The sequence below is a fragment of the Lithobates pipiens genome, unplaced genomic scaffold (genome assembly GCF_037356315.1).
Source record: "Lithobates pipiens isolate NorthernLeopardFrog02 unplaced genomic scaffold, aLitPip1_a1.2 Scaffold_79, whole genome shotgun sequence".
In the NCBI taxonomy this organism is placed as follows: domain Eukaryota; kingdom Metazoa; phylum Chordata; class Amphibia; order Anura; family Ranidae; genus Lithobates; species Lithobates pipiens.
Window position 1 is genome coordinate 708,987 of NW_027507902.1, and position 18,407 is coordinate 727,393.

The 18,407-nt window shown below is 52.1% G+C and overlaps 2 protein-coding genes across 7 annotated transcripts in view; one reads left to right on the forward strand and one right to left on the reverse strand.

The window, feature by feature from the left end:
• Positions 1-15,137, forward strand: part of LOC143960007 (gastrula zinc finger protein XlCGF53.1-like) — a 15,513-nt gene extending 376 nt beyond the window's left edge. Inside the window, exons 1-5 of one of the 6 annotated variants that reach the window (XM_077468261.1) lie at positions 55-221; positions 2,567-2,689; positions 3,480-3,614; positions 3,705-3,760; positions 10,425-15,137. In XM_077468261.1, coding sequence (XP_077324387.1) covers positions 10,439-11,842 — 1,404 coding nt within the window. In that variant the 5' untranslated portion in view covers positions 55-221; positions 2,567-2,689; positions 3,480-3,614; positions 3,705-3,760; positions 10,425-10,438 and the 3' untranslated portion in view covers positions 11,843-15,137. Of the gene's footprint in view, positions 1-46; positions 222-2,566; positions 2,690-3,479; positions 3,615-3,704; positions 3,761-10,424 lie in introns of those variants that run through there. The other 5 variants (XM_077468265.1, XM_077468260.1, XM_077468264.1 and 2 more) reach the window with 5 other exon arrangements.
• Positions 1-18,407, reverse strand: part of LOC143960006 (uncharacterized) — a 269,947-nt gene that overhangs the window by 17,693 nt on the left and 233,847 nt on the right. The window lies entirely within an intron of this gene.

An 18,407-nucleotide genomic window follows, 5' to 3' on the forward strand; every position in this document is an offset into this window, starting at 1 on the left:
GAGAGCGGCAGGGGCCCGTGTAGGGGGGAGAGAGCGGCAGGGGCCCGTGTAGGGGGGAGAGAGTGGGCCTGTGTAGGAGAGCTCCATTCAGCCTCTGATCCCATGGAGAGATCATCCTCTAATGATGGACAACGTGAGGAACCCTGAGAGTGAGGCTTGGATTATTTCTCTGAATAAAGCTTCCCTTCTGGAGGAGATGGAGAGATTGAATATTGTACAGGGTAATGGTCAGAGGAAACGTGGTGGTCCTCCTGCAGACTGGGTTGGAGAGGGAATATGGTGGTCCTCCTACAGACTGGGTTGGAGAGGGAATATGGTGGTCCTCCTACAGACTGGGTTGGAGAGGGAATATGGTGGTCCTCCTGCAGACTGGGTTGGAGAGGGAATATGGTGGTCCTCCTACAGACTGGGTTGGAGAGGGAATATGGTGGTCCTCCTGCAGACTGGGTTGGGAGGGAATATGGTGGTCCTCCTGCAGACTGGGTTGGGAGGGAATATGGTGGTCCTCCTGCAGACTGGGATGGAGAGGGAATATGGGGGCCCTCCTGCAGACTGGGTTGGAGAGGGAATATGGGGGTCCTCCTGCAGACTGGGTTGGAGAGGGAATATGGGGGTCCTCCTACAGACTGGGTTGGAGAGGGAATATGGTGGTCCTCCTGCAGACTGGGTTGGGAGGGAATATGGTGGTCCTCCTGCAGACTGGGTTGGAGAGGGAATATGGTGGCCCTCCTGCAGACTGGGTTGGAGAGGGAATATGGGGGCCCTCCTGCAGACTGGGTTGGAGAGGGAATATGGTGGCCCTCCTGCAGACTGGGTTGGAGAGGGAATATGGTGGTCCTCCTGCAGACTGGGTTGGAGAGGGAATATGGTGGCCCTCCTGCAGACTGGGTTGGAGAGGGAATATGGGGGCCCTCCTGCAGACTGGGTTGGGAGGGAATATGGTGGTCCTCCTGCAGACTGGGTTGGAGAGGGAATATGGTGGTCCTCCTTCAGACTGGGTTGGAGAGGGAATATGGTGGCCCTCCTGCAGACTGGGTTGGAGAGGGAATATGGTGGCCCTCCTGCAGACTGGGATGGAGAGGGAATATGGTGGGCCTCCTGCAGACTGGGTTGGAGAGGGAATATGGTGGCCCTCCTGCAGACTGGGATGGAGAGGGAATATGGTGGTCCTCCTTCAGACTGGGTTGGAGAGGGAATATGGTGGTCCTCCTGCAGACTGGGTTGGAGAGGGAATATGGTGGCCCTCCTGCAGACTGGGTTGGAGAGGGAATATGGGGGCCCTCCTGCAGACTGGGTTGGAGAGGGAATATGGGGGCCCTCCTGCAGACTGGGATGGAGAGGGAATATGGTGGTCCTCCTTCAGACTGGGTTGGAGAGGGAATATGGTGGTCCTCTTGCAGACTGGGTTGGAAAGGGAATATGGTGGCCCTCCTGCAGACTGGGTTGGAGAGGGAATATGGTGGTCCTCCTTCAGACTGGGTTGGAGAGGGAATATGGTGGTCCTCCTTCAGACTGGGTTGGAGAGGGAATATGGGGGTCCTCCTGCGAACTGGGTTGGAGAGGGAATATGGTGGTCCTCCTGCAGACTGGGTTGGAGAGGGAATATGGGGGCCCTCCTGCAGACTGGGTTGGAGAGGGAATATGGTGGTCCTCCTGCAGACTGGGTTGGAGAGGGAATATGGGGGTCCTCCTGCAGACTGGGTTGGAGAGGGAATATGGTGGCCCTCCTGCAGACTGGGTTGGAGAGGGAATATGGTGGTCCTCCTGCAGACTGGGATGGAGAGGGAATATGGTGGTCCTCCTTCAGACTGGGTTGGAGAGGGAATATGGTGGCCCTCCTGCAGACTGGGTTGGAGAGGGAATATGGGGGTCCTCCTGCAGACTGGGTTGGAGAGGGAATATGGGGGTCCTCCTGCAGACTGGGTTGGAGAGGGAATATGGTGGCCCTCCTGCAGACTGGGTTGGAGAGGGAATATGGTGGTCCTCCTGCAGACTGGGATGGAGAGGGAATATGGTGGTCCTCCTTCAGACTGGGTTGGAGAGGGAATATGGTGGTCCTCCTTCAGACTGGGTTGGAGAGGGAATATGGTGGTCCTCCTTCAGACTGGGATGGAGAGGGAATATGGTGTCCCTCCTTCAGACTGGGTTGGAGAGGGAATATGGTGGTCCTCCTTCAGACTGGGATGGAGAGGGAATATGGTGTCCCTCCTGCAGACTGGGTTGGAGAGGGAATATGGGGGCCCTCCTGCAGACTGGGTTGGAGAGGGAATATGGTGGTCCTCCTGCAGACTGGGTTGGAGAGGGAATATGGTGGCCCTTCTGCAGACTGGGTTGGAGAGGGAATATGGGGGCCCTCCTGCAGACTGGGTTGGAGAGGGAATATGGTGGTCCTCCTGCAGACTGGGATGGAGAGGGAATATGGGGGCCCTCCTTCAGACTGGGTTGGAGAGGGAATATGGTGGTCCTCCTGCAGACTGGGTTGGAGAAGCTCCTTCACTTGGGTGTTGCGTCTTCATCCCTACAGATCTGTTCATACGCGTCTTCACTTCTGTCTCCTTGTGTACAGACTACCATGTGGTCACCGTCCAATGCTGACCACAACTCCAACATCGTCCATCGCAGCATGGACACCGACAGCAAGAAGATATTACATCTCACCCTGGAGATCATCTACCTGCTGACCGGAGAGGTGAGGAGGATTCTGGGAGGTCACATGACCGGAGGGGGGGATTCTGGGAGGTCACATGACCGGAGGGGGGATTCTGGGAGGTCACATGACCGGAGGGGGGGATTCTGGGAGGTCACATGACCGGAGGGGGGGGATTCTGGGAGGTCACATGACTGGAGGGGGGGGATTCTGGGAGGTCACATGACCGGAGGGGGGGGATTCTGGGAGGTCACATGACCGGAGGGGGGGATTCTGGGAGGTCACATGACCGGGGGGGGGGATTCTGGGAGGTCACATGACTGGAGGGGGGGATTCTGGGAGGTCACATGACCGGAGGGGGGGGGGATTCTGGGAGGTCACATGATCGGAGGGGGGGGATTCTGGGAGGTCACATGACCGGAGGGGGGGGGGGGATTCTGGGAGGTCACATGACCGGAGGGGGGGGGGATTCTGGGAGGTCACATGACCGGAGGGGGGGGGGGATTCTGGGAGGTCACATGACCGGAGGGGGGGGATTCTGGGAGGTCACATGACCGGAGGGGGGGGGGGGATTCTGGGAGGTCACATGACCGGAGGGGGGGGGATTCTGGGAGGTCACATGACCGGAGGGGGGGGGATTCTGGGAGGTCACATGACCGGAGGGGGGGGGATTCTGGGAGGTCACATGACCGGAGGGGGGGGATTCTGGGAGCACATGACCGGAGGGGGGGATTCTGGGGTAGGTCACATGACATCACTGTGGAGGTGTTTGGGGTGTGATATAAGAAGGGTGTCGGTCTCTCGGATGTTCTGGTTCTGTATTGATCCGCAGGATTACATTATTGTGAAGAGGTCAGGTGATCATGTCCCACCAATCAGGAAAACTCGTATCTCGGCCTCCAATCCCCTGTCAGAGCAGAAAATCCTGGAACTGATTCATCAAATCACAGAGCTGCTGACTGGACGGGTGGGTGACCTCATTGTGTGTAATGGATGGAGAGCAGTGACCTCATTGTGATGTCATTCATCATATTTATGACTCTGTTTATGTTTATAGGGATCTTTAGAAGCTGAAAAGGAAGTGCCTTGTCCCCGCCCCACTTTTGTCACATGGTATGATGATAGTTATTGTCATTTTTATCTTTTTGGAGCTGCAGTTACATAGAGCCCATACTGTATCAGAGCTCTAATCCTAGGTGGTCCGGCCCATAGAGCCCATACTGTATCGGAGCTCTAATCCTAGGTGGTCCGGCCCATACTGTATCAGAGCTCTAATCCTAGGTGGTCCGGCCCATACTGTATCAGAGCTCTAATCCTAGGTGGTCCGGCCCATAGAGCCCATACTGTATCAGAGGTCTAATCCTAGGTGGTCCAGCCCATAGAGCCCATACTGTATCAGAGCTCTAATCCTAGGTGGTCCGGCCCATAGAACCCATACTGTATCAGAGGTCTAATCCTAGGTGGTCCGGCCCATAGAGCCCATACTGTATCAGAGGTCTAATCCTAGGTGGTCCGGCCCATAGAACCCATACTGTATCAGAGCTCTAATCCTAGGTGGTCCGGCCCATAGAACCCATACTGTATCAGAGCTCTAATCCTAGGTGGTCCAGCCCGTAGAGCCCATACTGTATCAGAGCTCTAATCCTAGGTGGTCCAGCCCGTAGAGTCCATACTGTATCAGAGCTCTAATCCTAGGTGGTCCGGCCCTAGAGCCCATACACTATCAGAGCTCTAATCCTAGGTGGTCCAGCCCATAGAGCCCATACTGTATCGGAGCTCTAATCCTAGGTGGTCCGGCCCATAGAGCCCATACTGTATCAGAGCTCTAATCCTAGGTGGCCCGGCCCATAGAGCCCATACTGTATCAGAGCTCTAATCCTAGGTGGTCCAGCCCATAGAGCCCATACTGTATCAGAGGTCTAATCCTAGGTGGTCCGGCCCATAGAGCCCATACTGTATCAGAGGTCTAATCCTAGGTGGTCCAGCCCATAGAGCCCATACTGTATCAGAGCTCTAATCCTAGGTGGTCCGGCCCATAGAGCCCATACTGTATCAGAGGTCTAATCCTAGGTGGTCCAGCCCATAGAGCCCATACTGTATCAGAGCTCTAATCCTAGGTGGTCCGGCCCATAGAGCCCATACTGTATCGGAGCTCTAATCCTAGGTGGTCCGGCCCATACTGTATCAGAGCTCTAATCCTAGGTGGTCCGGCCCATACTGTATCAGAGGTCTAATCCTAGGTGGTCCGGCCCATAGAGCCCATACTGTATCAGAGGTCTAATCCTAGGTGGTCCAGCCCATAGAGCCCATACTGTATCAGAGCTCTAATCCTAGGTGGTCCGGCCCATAGAACCCATACTGTATCAGAGGTCTAATCCTAGGTGGTCCGGCCCATAGAGCCCATACTGTATCAGAGGTCTAATCCTAGGTGGTCCGGCCCATAGAACCCATACTGTATCAGAGCTCTAATCCTAGGTGGTCCGGCCCATAGAACCCATACTGTATCAGAGCTCTAATCCTAGGTGGTCCAGCCCGTAGAGCCCATACTGTATCAGAGCTCTAATCCTAGGTGGTCCAGCCGTAGAGTCCATACTGTATCAGAGCTCTAATCCTAGGTGGTCCGGCCCATAGAGCCCATACACTATCAGAGCTCTAATCCTAGGTGGTCCAGCCCATAGAGCCCATACTGTATCGGAGCTCTAATCCTAGGTGGTCCGGCCCATAGAGCCCATACTGTATCAGAGCTCTAATCCTAGGTGGCCCGGCCCATAGAGCCCATACTGTATCAGAGCTCTAATCCTAGGGTGGTCCAGCCCATAGAGCCCATACTGTATCAGAGGTCTAATCCTAGGTGGTCCGGCCCATAGAGCCCATACTGTATCAGAGGTCTAATCCTAGGTGGTCCAGCCCATAGAGCCCATACTGTATCAGAGCTCTAATCCTAGGTGGTCCGGCCCATAGAGCCCATACTGTATCAGAGGTCTAATCCTAGGTGGTCCAGCCCATAGAGCCCATACTGTATCAGAGCTCTAATCCTAGGTGGTCCAGCCCATAGAGCCCATACTGTATCAGAGGTCTAATCCTAGGTGGTCCGGCCCATAGAGCCCATACTGTATCAGAGGTCTAATCCTAGGTGGTCCACCCCATAGAACCCATACTGTATCGGAGCTCTAATCCTAGGTGGTCCGGCCCATAGAGTCCATACTGTATCAGAGGTCTAATCCTAGGTGGTCTGGCCCATAGAGCCCATACTGTATCAGAGCTCTAATCCTAGGTGGTCCAGCCCATAGAGCCCATACTGTATTGGAGCTCTAATCCTAGGTGGTCCAGCCCATAGAGCCCATACTGTATCAGAGCTTTAATCCTAGGTGGTCCACCCCATAGAGCCCATACTGTATCAGAGCTCTAATCCTAGGTGGTCCGGCCCATACTGTATCAGAGCTCTAATCCTAGGTGGCCCGGCCCATAGAGCCCATACTGTATCAGAGCTCTAATCCTAGGTGGTCCGGCCCATAGAGCCCATACTGTATCAGAGCTCTAATCCTAGGTGGTCCGGCCCATAGAGCCCATACTGTATCAGAGCTCTAATCCTAGGTGGTCCAGCCCATACTGTATCAGAGCTCTAATCCTAGGTGGCCCGGCCCATAGAGCCCATACTGTATCAGAGCTCTAATCCTAGGTGGTCCGGCCCATAGAGCCCATACTGTATCAGAGCTCTAATCCTAGGTGGTCCAGCCCATAGAGCCCATACTGTATCAGAGCTCTAATCCTAGGTGGTCCGGCCCATAGAGCCCATACTGTATCAGAGGTCTAATCCTAGGTGGTCCAGCCCATAGAGCCCATACTGTATCAGAGCTCTAATCCTAGGTGGTCCGGCCCATAGAGCCCATACTGTATCAGAGGTCTAATCCTAGGTGGTCCAGCCCATAGAGCCCATACTGTATCAGAGCTCTAATCCTAGGTGGTCCGGCCCATAGAGCCCATACTGTATCAGAGGTCTAATCCTAGGTGGTCCAGCCCATAGAGCCCATACTGTATCAGAGCTCTAATCCTAGGTGGTCCGGCCCATAGAGCCCATACTGTATCAGAGGTCTAATCCTAGGTGGTCCAGCCCATAGAGCCCATACTGTATCAGAGCTCTAATCCTAGGTGGTCCGGCCCATAGAGCCCATACTGTATCAGAGGTCTAATCCTAGGTGGTCCAGCCCATAGAGCCCATACTGTATCAGAGCTCTAATCCTAGGTGGTCCGGCCCATAGAGCCCATACTGTATCAGAGGTCTAATCCTAGGTGGTCCAGCCCATAGAGCCCATACTGTATCAGAGCTCTAATCCTAGGTGGTCCGGCCCATAGAACCCATACTGTATCAGAGGTCTAATCCTAGGTGGTCCGGCCCATAGAGCCCATACTGTATCAGAGCTCTAATCCTAGGTGGTCCGGCCCATAGAACCCATACTGTATCAGAGCTCTAATCCTAGGTGGTCCGGCCCATAGAGCCCATACTGTATCAGAGCTCTAATCCTAGGTGGTCCAGCCCGTAGAGTCCATACTGTATCAGAGCTCTAATCCTAGGTGGTCCGGCCCATAGAGCCCATACACTATCAGAGCTCTAATCCTAGGTGGTCCAGCCCATAGAGCCCATACTGTATCGGAGCTCTAATCCTAGGTGGTCCGGCCCATAGAGCCCATACTGTATCAGAGCTCTAATCCTAGGTGGCCCGGCCCATAGAGCCCATACTGTATCAGAGCTCTAATCCTAGGTGGTCCAGCCCATAGAGCCCATACTGTATCAGAGGTCTAATCCTAGGTGGTCCGGCCCATAGAGCCCATACTGTATCAGAGGTCTAATCCTAGGTGGTCCACCCCATAGAACCCATACTGTATCGGAGCTCTAATCCTAGGTGGTCCGGCCCATAGAGTCCATACTGTATCAGAGGTCTAATCCTAGGTGGTCTGGCCCATAGAGCCCATACTGTATCAGAGCTCTAATCCTAGGTGGTCCAGCCCATAGAGCCCATACTGTATTGGAGCTCTAATCCTAGGTGGTCCAGCCCATAGAGCCCATACTGTATCAGAGCTTTAATCCTAGGTGGTCCACCCCATAGAGCCCATACTGTATCAGAGCTCTAATCCTAGGTGGTCCGGCCCATACTGTATCAGAGCTCTAATCCTAGGTGGCCCGGCCCATAGAGCCCATACTGTATCAGAGCTCTAATCCTAGGTGGTCCGGCCCATAGAGCCCATACTGTATCAGAGCTCTAATCCTAGGTGGTCCGGCCCATAGAGCCCATACTGTATCAGAGCTCTAATCCTAGGTGGTCCAGCCCATACTGTATCAGAGCTCTAATCCTAGGTGGCCCGGCCCATAGAGCCCATACTGTATCAGAGCTCTAATCCTAGGTGGTCCGGCCCATAGAGCCCATACTGTATCAGAGCTCTAATCCTAGGTGGCCCGGCCCATAGAGCCCATACTGTATCAGAGCTCTAATCCTAGGTGGTCCGGCCCATAGAACCCATACTGTATCAGAGCTCTAATCCTAGGTGGTCCAGCCTGTAGAGCCCATACTGTATCAGAGCTCTAATCCTAGGTGGTCCAGCCCATAGAGCCCATACTGTATCAGAGCTCTAATCCTAGGTGGTCCAGCCCATAGAGCCCATACTGTATCGGAGCTCTAATCCTAGGTGGTCCGGCCCATAGAGCCCATACACTATCAGAGCTCTAATCCTAGGTGGTCCAGCCCATAGAGCCCATACTGTATCGGAGCTCTAATCCTAGGTGGTCCGGCCCATAGAGCCCATACTGTATCAGAGCTCTAATCCTAGGTGGCCCGGCCCATAGAGCCCATACTGTATCAGAGCTCTAATCCTAGGTGGTCCAGCCCGTAGAGCCCATACTGTATCAGAGCTCTAATCCTAGGTGGCCCGGCCCATAGAGCCCATACTGTATCAGAGCTTTAATCCTAGGTGGCCAGGCCCATACTGTATCAGAGCTCTAATCCTAGGTGGTCCGGCCCATAGAGCCCATACTGTATCGGAGCTCTAATCCTAGGTGGTCCAGCCCATACTGTATCAGAGCTCTAATCCTAGGTGGTCCGGCCCATAGAGCCCATACACTATCAGAGCTCTAATCCTAGGTGGTCCAGCCCATAGAGCCCATACTGTATCGGAGCTCTAATCCTAGGTGGTCCGGCCCATAGAGCCCATACTGTATCAGAGCTCTAATCCTAGGTGGCCCGGCCCATAGAGCCCATACTGTATCAGAGCTCTAATCCTAGGTGGTCCAGCCCATAGAGCCCATACTGTATCAGAGGTCTAATCCTAGGTGGTCCGGCCCATAGAGCCCATACTGTATCAGAGGTCTAATCCTAGGTGGTCCACCCCATAGAACCCATACTGTATCGGAGCTCTAATCCTAGGTGGTCCGGCCCATAGAGTCCATACTGTATCAGAGGTCTAATCCTAGGTGGTCTGGCCCATAGAGCCCATACTGTATCAGAGCTCTAATCCTAGGTGGTCCAGCCCATAGAGCCCATACTGTATTGGAGCTCTAATCCTAGGTGGTCCAGCCCATAGAGCCCATACTGTATCAGAGCTTTAATCCTAGGTGGTCCACCCCATAGAGCCCATACTGTATCAGAGCTCTAATCCTAGGTGGTCCGGCCCATACTGTATCAGAGCTCTAATCCTAGGTGGCCCGGCCCATAGAGCCCATACTGTATCAGAGCTCTAATCCTAGGTGGTCCGGCCCATAGAGCCCATACTGTATCAGAGCTCTAATCCTAGGTGGTCCGGCCCATAGAGCCCATACTGTATCAGAGCTCTAATCCTAGGTGGTCCAGCCCATACTGTATCAGAGCTCTAATCCTAGGTGGCCCGGCCCATAGAGCCCATACTGTATCAGAGCTCTAATCCTAGGTGGTCCGGCCCATAGAGCCCATACTGTATCAGAGCTCTAATCCTAGGTGGCCCGGCCCATAGAGCCCATACTGTATCAGAGCTCTAATCCTAGGTGGTCCGGCCCATAGAACCCATACTGTATCAGAGCTCTAATCCTAGGTGGTCCAGCCTGTAGAGCCCATACTGTATCAGAGCTCTAATCCTAGGTGGTCCAGCCCATAGAGCCCATACTGTATCAGAGCTCTAATCCTAGGTGGTCCAGCCCATAGAGCCCATACTGTATCGGAGCTCTAATCCTAGGTGGTCCGGCCCATAGAGCCCATACACTATCAGAGCTCTAATCCTAGGTGGTCCAGCCCATAGAGCCCATACTGTATCGGAGCTCTAATCCTAGGTGGTCCGGCCCATAGAGCCCATACTGTATCAGAGCTCTAATCCTAGGTGGCCCGGCCCATAGAGCCCATACTGTATCAGAGCTCTAATCCTAGGTGGTCCAGCCCGTAGAGCCCATACTGTATCAGAGCTCTAATCCTAGGTGGCCCGGCCCATAGAGCCCATACTGTATCAGAGCTTTAATCCTAGGTGGCCAGGCCCATAGAGCCCATACTGTATCAGAGCTCTAATCCTAGGTGGTCCGGCCCATAGAGCCCATACTGTATCGGAGCTCTAATCCTAGGTGGTCCAGCCCATACTGTATCAGAGCTCTAATCCTAGGTGGCCCGGCCCATAGAGCCCATACTGTATCAGAGCTCTAATCCTAGGTGGTCCGGCCCATAGAGCCCATACTGTATCTTTTCTAAGTGATGGGTGGGGGGGGGGGGCATCTTGTAGTAAAGCAGGGTGTGAATGTCCACAGGTAATCCAATTTTTTTCCCCTCAGGTGATGGTCTCTCCATGGACCCCTGCAGCTTCAAATCTTCCCCAGCATCTTCCAGAAGCTCCCCGTGTCATATTGGTGAAGGAGGTGATGAGTTCCTTGGGGCACCCAGAGGTCACACACAATGCCTGTCCGGTATGGAAGGACCACTCACAAATGCTGATCTTTTTATGGCACGACATGATGGCCAGTATAAAACTGTAAAATTAATGGAGGACCCTCGCTCACATGAAGATCTCTGCCCCACCACGTCTTCTATGACGGGACAGCGTGGGGCCTCAATAGAAGGAAATCCTAGGATGGAGGGGGTGGTCTCTAAGGAGGAAGAAATCCATGTGAAGGAGGAATTATGTGAGGATGAAATTATTATTACTTGTATAAAAGAAGAACCAGACTCCTGGGAGGAATATGAGATGAGAGACGTTGGTCCATCTACTCATAACTCCCAGGAGGATCCTGCTTCTTGTGATGGAGAACATTTTTCAGGCAGTACTACAGAGAACCTCATGAAACTTGGAGGAAATGGTATTGGCCCCATAAAGAAGGGACCACGTACCAGGCAACGTGTCGGCACTCGTTCTACACGCGTCAGTAAGAACAATACGGATCACGCCGTGGCTGGTACATCTAAGAAGGATCGTTCTAGGGCACCAAACATGGACCATTCCAGGACCCGAGCATTGGACAGGGTTCCCGCTACAACCAGCGCACAAAGCGTAGAATATTCTCCGAATAACGTCTATAGTTGCCTCTTCTGTCAGCAGCATTTCACGAGTTTTCTAGAACTTTCCAGACATGAAAAGACCCATAGTGCGGAGGAGCCGGCAGTGTGCTCGGAATGTGGAAGAGGCTTTGACAACCACTCCCTCCTCCTGGCGCACCAGAAGCTCCATTTTGGTGCGCGGCCATGGACATGCAAGGAGTGTGGGAAAGGCTTTTTCCGGAAGTCCCGTCTGGTCGTCCACCAGAGACGGCACACCGGGGAACGACCGTTTTCATGTGCGCAATGTGGGAAGGGCTTCTCCTGTAGGGCGCATCTGGTGACTCATGAGAAGATTCACACCGGTATAAAACCGTTCCAGTGCGCACAATGCGGCAAAGCGTTTATCCGGAAGCCAGACCTCATCATACACGAGAGGACCCACACTGGAGAAAAACCCTTTACATGTTGTGAATGCGGGAAACGGTTTGTGTGTAACTCCCATGTGGCCTCCCATCAGAAGGTGCACAGAGATCGCAGCAGCCTGACCTGCGCCATGTGCGGCAAATGTCTGAGAAGTGAGGCTCTGCTACGGGAACATACCAAAGTCTGCCCTATGATGATCCCGAATCCCCTCCCCAGAGGAGCCATACCACCCAAGACTTCTCATGGGGGGAAATTATTTCCCATAAGACACCACTGGACTCCCACCAATCAATGATTGCCCTATGATGATCGCAAATCCCCTCCCCAGAGGAGCAATGCCACCCAAGACTCATTCCAAGGGAAATCATTTCCCATTAGACACCACTGGACTCCCACCAATCAATGATTGCCCTATGATGATCCCTAATCCCCTCCCCAGAGGAACCATGCCACCCAAGACTCATTCCAAGGGAAATCATTTCCCATTAGACACCACTGGACTCCCACCAATCAATGATTGCCCTATGATGATCGCAAATCCCCTCCCCAGAGGAGCAATGCCACCCAAGACTCATTCCAAGGGAAATCATTTCCCATTAGACACCACTGGACTCCCACCAATCAATGACTGCCCTATGATGATCCCTAATCCCCTCCCCAGAGGAGCCATGCCACCCAAGACTTCTCATGGGGGGAAATGATTTCCCATAAGACACCACTGGACTCCCACCAATCAATGATTGCCCTATGATGATCGCAAATCCCCCTCCCCAGAGGAGCAATGCCACCCAAGACTCATTCCAAGGGAAATAATTTCCCATTAGACACCACTGGACTCCACCAATCAATGACTGCCCTATGATGATCCCAAGTCCCCTCCCCAGAGGAGCAATGCCACCCAAGACTCATTCCAAGGGAAATCATTTGTCATTAGACACCACTGGACTCCCACCAATCAATGACTGCCCTATGATGATCCCTAATCCCCTCCCCAGAGGAGCCATGCCACCCAAGACTTCTCATGGGGGGAAATGATTTCCCATAAGACACCACTGGACTCCCACCAATCAATGATTGCCCTATGATGATCGCAAATCCCCCTCCCCAGAGGAGCAATGCCACCCAAGACTCATTCCAAGGGAAATAATTTCCCATTAGACACCACTGGACTCCCACCAATCAATGATTGCCCTATGATGATCCCTAATCCCCTCCCCAGAGGAACCATGCCACCCAAGACTCATTCCAAGGGAAATCATTTCCCATTAGACACCACTGGACTCCCACCAATCAATGATTGCCCTATGATGATCCCTAATCCCCTCCCCAGAGGAACCATGCCACCCAAGACTCATTCCAAGGGAAATCATTTCCCATTAGACACCACTGGACTCCCACCAATCAATGATTGCCCTATGATGATCCCTAATCCCCTCCCCAGAGGAACCATGCCACCCAAGACTCATTCCAAGGGAAATCATTTCCCATTAGACACCACTGGACTCCCACCAATCAATGATTGCCCTATGATGATCGCAAATCCCCTCCCCAGAGGAGCAATGCCACCCAAGACTCATTCCAAGGGAAATCATTTCCCATTAGACACCACTGGACTCCCACCAATCAATGACTGCCCTATGATGATCCCTAATCCCCTCCCCAGAGGAGCCATGCCACCCAAGACTTCTCATGGGGGGAAATGATTTCCCATAAGACACCACTGGACTCCCACCAATCAATGATTGCCCTATGATGATCGCAAATCCCCCTCCCCAGAGGAGCAATGCCACCCAAGACTCATTCCAAGGGAAATAATTTCCCATTAGACACCACTGGACTCCACCAATCAATGACTGCCCTATGATGATCCCAAGTCCCCTCCCCAGAGGAGCAATGCCACCCAAGACTCATTCCAAGGGAAATCATTTGTCATTAGACACCACTGGACTCCCACCAATCAATGACTGCCCTATGATGATCCCTAATCCCCTCCCCAGAGGAGCCATGCCACCCAAGACTTCTCATGGGGGGAAATGATTTCCCATAAGACACCACTGGACTCCCACCAATCAATGATTGCCCTATGATGATCGCAAATCCCCCTCCCCAGAGGAGCAATGCCACCCAAGACTCATTCCAAGGGAAATAATTTCCCATTAGACACCACTGGACTCCACCAATCAATGACTGCCCTATGATGATCCCTAATCCCCTCCCCAGAGGAGCCATGCCACCCAAGACTCATTCCAAGGGAAATTATTTCCCATAAGACACCACTGGACTCCCACCAATCAATGATTGCCCTATGATGATCGCAAATCCCCTCCCCAGAGGAGCAATGCCACCCAAGACTCATTCCAAGGGAAATCATTTCCCATTAGACACCACTGGACTCGCACCAATCAATGACTGCCCTATGATGATCCCAAATCCCCTCCCCAGAGGAGCCATACCACCCAAGACTTCTCATGGAGGCAAATTATTTCCCATAAGGAACCACTGGACTCCCACCAATCAATGATTGCCCTATGATGATCGCAAATCCCCTCCCCAGAGGAGAAATGCCATCCAAGACTCATTCCAAGGGAAATCATTTCCCATTAGACATCACTGGACTCCACCAATCAATGACTGCCCTATGATGATCCCAAGTCCCCTCCCCAGAGGAGCCATGCCACCCAAGACTCATTCCAAGGGAAATCATTTCCCATAAGACACCACTGGACTCCCACCAATCTGCCCTATGATGATCCCTAATCCCCTCCCCAGAGGAGCCATGCCACCCAAGACTTCTCATGGGGGGGGGAAATTATTTCCCATTAGACACCACTGGACTCCCACCAATCAATGACTGCGCTCCTTGGGCTGCCCTCAGTGACCCAGCTGGGCATTCACATACTTGGTCCCGCAGGAGAGCTCAGCAGCTGGAGCCATTCAGGAGATCACAAGTATATGAAAGCGGAGCTGCACCCAAAAAAGGGGGATGCTCCGATTATCACTTTTGGCACCTTTCGGGAGGAACGGGTACCTGTTTGTGCCTGGTAGCTGTCCCCACTTCCGGAAGACCTGACTGAAGGGAGGTCCCCGGAAGTTCATCCCCCACCTCCTCCGTCCCCCGCCGCCGAGCCATTCACAAAGTGCAGCGCGCTTCGCGCATGCGCAGTAGGGAGCTGGCTGTAAAGCCGCAAGGCTTCACTGCTGGTTTCCCTTACAGGCAATGGCGGCCGCACCCGAGCACCAATGGGAACATGGCCTGGGGTGCCGACATGAGGGGATCCATGGACAGGAAAGTGTCCTAATAGTAAAAGTCAGCAGCTCTGGGATTTGTAGCTGCTGGGGGGGGAGGGGGGGAGGATGCGGGGTTCCTCTTTAAAGCGGCATTAAACCCGAAAGCCAACATTATAATACAGATTGCCAATTCTTTGATGTGCATTCCTTTTCTTTTTTTAGGCTCTCTATCTTACTTTTTCATCTGGTTTAAAAAAAAAGAAAAGGAATGAAGCTGCCGCCTCTAATAATTGCTGAGATTGCAATATAGGATATTATGGAAGGGTGGGGCCATCTAATTGGGGGGGAGGGATCATCTAATGGAGGGGGGGAATCTAATGAAGGGGAGATCACCTAATGGAAGATTTGATCACCTAATGGAGGGGGGGGTCTAATGAAGGGGGAGATCATCTAATGGGGGGGGCATCTAATGAAGGGGGGAGATCACCTAATGGAGGGGGGGTCACCTAATGGAGAGGGGGATCACCTAATAAAGGGCGAGATCACCTAATGGAGGGTGGGCATCTAATGGAGAATTTGAGCATCTAATAGGGGGGGATAACTTAATGGAGGGGGCATCTAATTAAGGGGGGAGATCATCTAATGGAGGGGGGGGGGATTACCTAATGAAGGGGGAGATCACCTAATGGAGGATTTGATCACCTATGGAAGGGGGGCATCTAATGGAGAATTTGAGCATCTAATAGGGGGGGATAACCTAATGGAGGGGGCATCTAATTAAGGTGGGAGATCATCTAATGGAGGATTTGATCACCTAATGGAGGGGGGGGATTACCTAATGAAGGGGTGGTCACCTAATGGAGGAGGGAAGATCACCTAATGGAGGATTTGATCACCTATGGAAGGGGGCATCTAATGGAGAATTTGAGCATCTAATGGAGGGGGCATCTAATTAAGGGGGGAGATCATCTAATGGAGGATTTGATCACCTAATGGAGGGGGAATCACCTAATGGAGGATTTGATCACCTAATGGAGGGGGGAGATTACCTAATGAAGGGGTGGTCACCTAATGAAGGGGGAGATCACCTAATGGAGGATTTGATCACCTATGGAAGGGGGGCATCTAATGGAGAATTTGAGCATCTAATGGAGAATTTGAGCATCTAATGGAGGGGGTAATCACTTAATGGGGGGGGGGGGATAACCTAATGGAGGATTTGATCATCTAATGGAGGGGGGAGATCACCTAATGGGGGGGTCATCTAACAGAGGCGGAGCAACCTAATGGAGGGGGGGAATCACTTAATGGAGGCGGGGATCACTTAATAGAGGGGGGATCATCTAATGGAGGGGGGGGGGGAAATCACTTAATGCGGGGGGATCATCTAATGGAGGGGGGGGCACCTAATGGGGGGAATCACATAATGGGGAGGGATCACCCAATGGAGGGGGGAGATCACCTAATGGAGGATTTAAGCATCTAACAGAGGGGGGGGGGCAACTTAATGGAGGGGGGGGAATCACTTAATGGAGGGGGGGATCATCTAATGGAGGGGGGGCACCTAATGGGGGGAATCACTTAATGGAGGGGGACCATCTAATGGGGGGACCATCTAATGGAGGGGGACCATCTAATGGGGGTGGAATCACTTAATGGAGGGGGACCATCTAATGGGGGGGGGACCATCTAATGGAGGGGGACCACGGTGCGACAGACACAAGATTGGGGCGTCTTCTTACTTTTCTTTTTATCAGTTTTTCACCTTTTGAATAATGAGGATATTGGACGGAGATTGGAAACAAACATGACAAATCTGATGTGAAAAGGAAAGCGCAGTCCACGTTGTCTTCAGTTGTTTGTCTTCTGTTTTCACCATGAATGGTCCGAGAATCGGACGAGTTCTGTTATTTATACCAATAAAGATACAATTGAACCCTTCAGAGACCTCATCTGTTCCATGTCTATTCCCGATCTTTGGTCTTATCATTACTAATGTTTCCCAACCATTCCTCTATTGGGGGTCACAAGGGGGTTAGACATCCCACAAGCAGTCCAGGCTCTGGTGTGGAAGACGATCATCAATGGAAATGCCCCAAAATGTAGAAAATAAAGTGTTTTTTTTAAATCACTTTATTTCCTGCTGGTCATGTGACTGCAGTCTCTCTAGTGGGCGTGTCTAGAAGTGACGCCCTGCTCCTCTGTAGCCAATTGGTGTGCACAGGGTGGGAGGAGCTGATCACATTCGCCTATCGGAGCACTTTCATCCATGTGTGTCCCCACATTTATAACAGAAATGAAGAAAAACTTTTTTTTTCATATTTCAGTCTTGTTTCATTTATTTTTCAAATAACAAATCACCCCTCCCCCCCTAAGATAATTGAATCCCACTAATAGAAAGCTCTGTGTGATAATCACGTCCTATGAGTACATAAAGTGTTATTGTCGTTCAAAGGTGACATCGCTGGAAGCTGAGAATTGTCCTGAGCAGGAATGGGGAGGGAGGTCCCCGATTTTGATGGGGGTCTCTGATATTGTAGAAGGGTCCCCGATATTGAAGGGGTCCCTGATATTGAAGGGGGTCCCTGATATTGAAGGAGGTCTCTGATATTGAAGGGGGTCCCGATATTTGAGGACGGTCCCTGATATTGAAGGGTGTCTCTGATATTGAATGGGGGTCCCGATATTGGAGGAGGGACTCTGATATTGAAGGGGGTCCCCGATATTGATGGGGGGGGTCTCTACTGCGCGTGTCTTATTAAGAAAATTGTGTGACGTGTAAATTGCTATATGAATCGCTTTGTGATCACTCAATACAGTCAGTTCTTAGAGTAGAGGGTGGTGTGAGTGTCATTTCTTTGAGAACTGATTCCAGGTATATCTGAAATTGCATAATACATCGGATCTAAGGTCTGAGAGGTTAAAAGGGACCCCCTAGACACCAAATTAACCCTTTCAGCACTGGGGGCTCATCCGCGGATGCATGCAGAACTACCCTTAACGGGATTGGAAGGCTACTCTTAACGGATTCGGTAAGTTAATTATATTATTGAGTGAAATTGACTTGCCGGGGTCCAGGTGTCAGGTGTGTGACTTGGCTTCCATCCCACAGAGATTGTTGCTGGGTTATAGAACCTCTCATAAGTATAGATGAAAAATGACTGGTCATGACCTTAGGGGTCATATAAATAGTGTTTTGGGGACACTTGAAAAGGTTTTGATGACCTTTAGAAGAATTTACAGAGAGTTTTAGTTCTGTTTGGGGCAGAACAGGTGACTGATGATCGATGTATTGTGTAAACTGTGTATGATTGTATAACTGCTTTGCTCTAAAAGTATCACGCTGGATGAATTATGCTGAGTGTGTCTGTCACGTGCCTAGTGGACGAGCCCAACCTGCAGGGAGTGACCTCTCTTGCGGCTCCAACTCGAGGGCCCTGGTAGGATGAACAGGAAGCACAAGAGTCAGGAGTGGCACGAGTGCCTGGCAGGATCAACAGCAGAAGATGGATCAGGAAGCACGGTGTAGCAGGACCTCGGATTGGATCAGAAGATGGGCAGGAGCCTGGAAGGAGCTGGATCGGCAGGCAGGTGCAGCAGATTGGAACTGGGCAGCAGGCGGGTACCAGGAA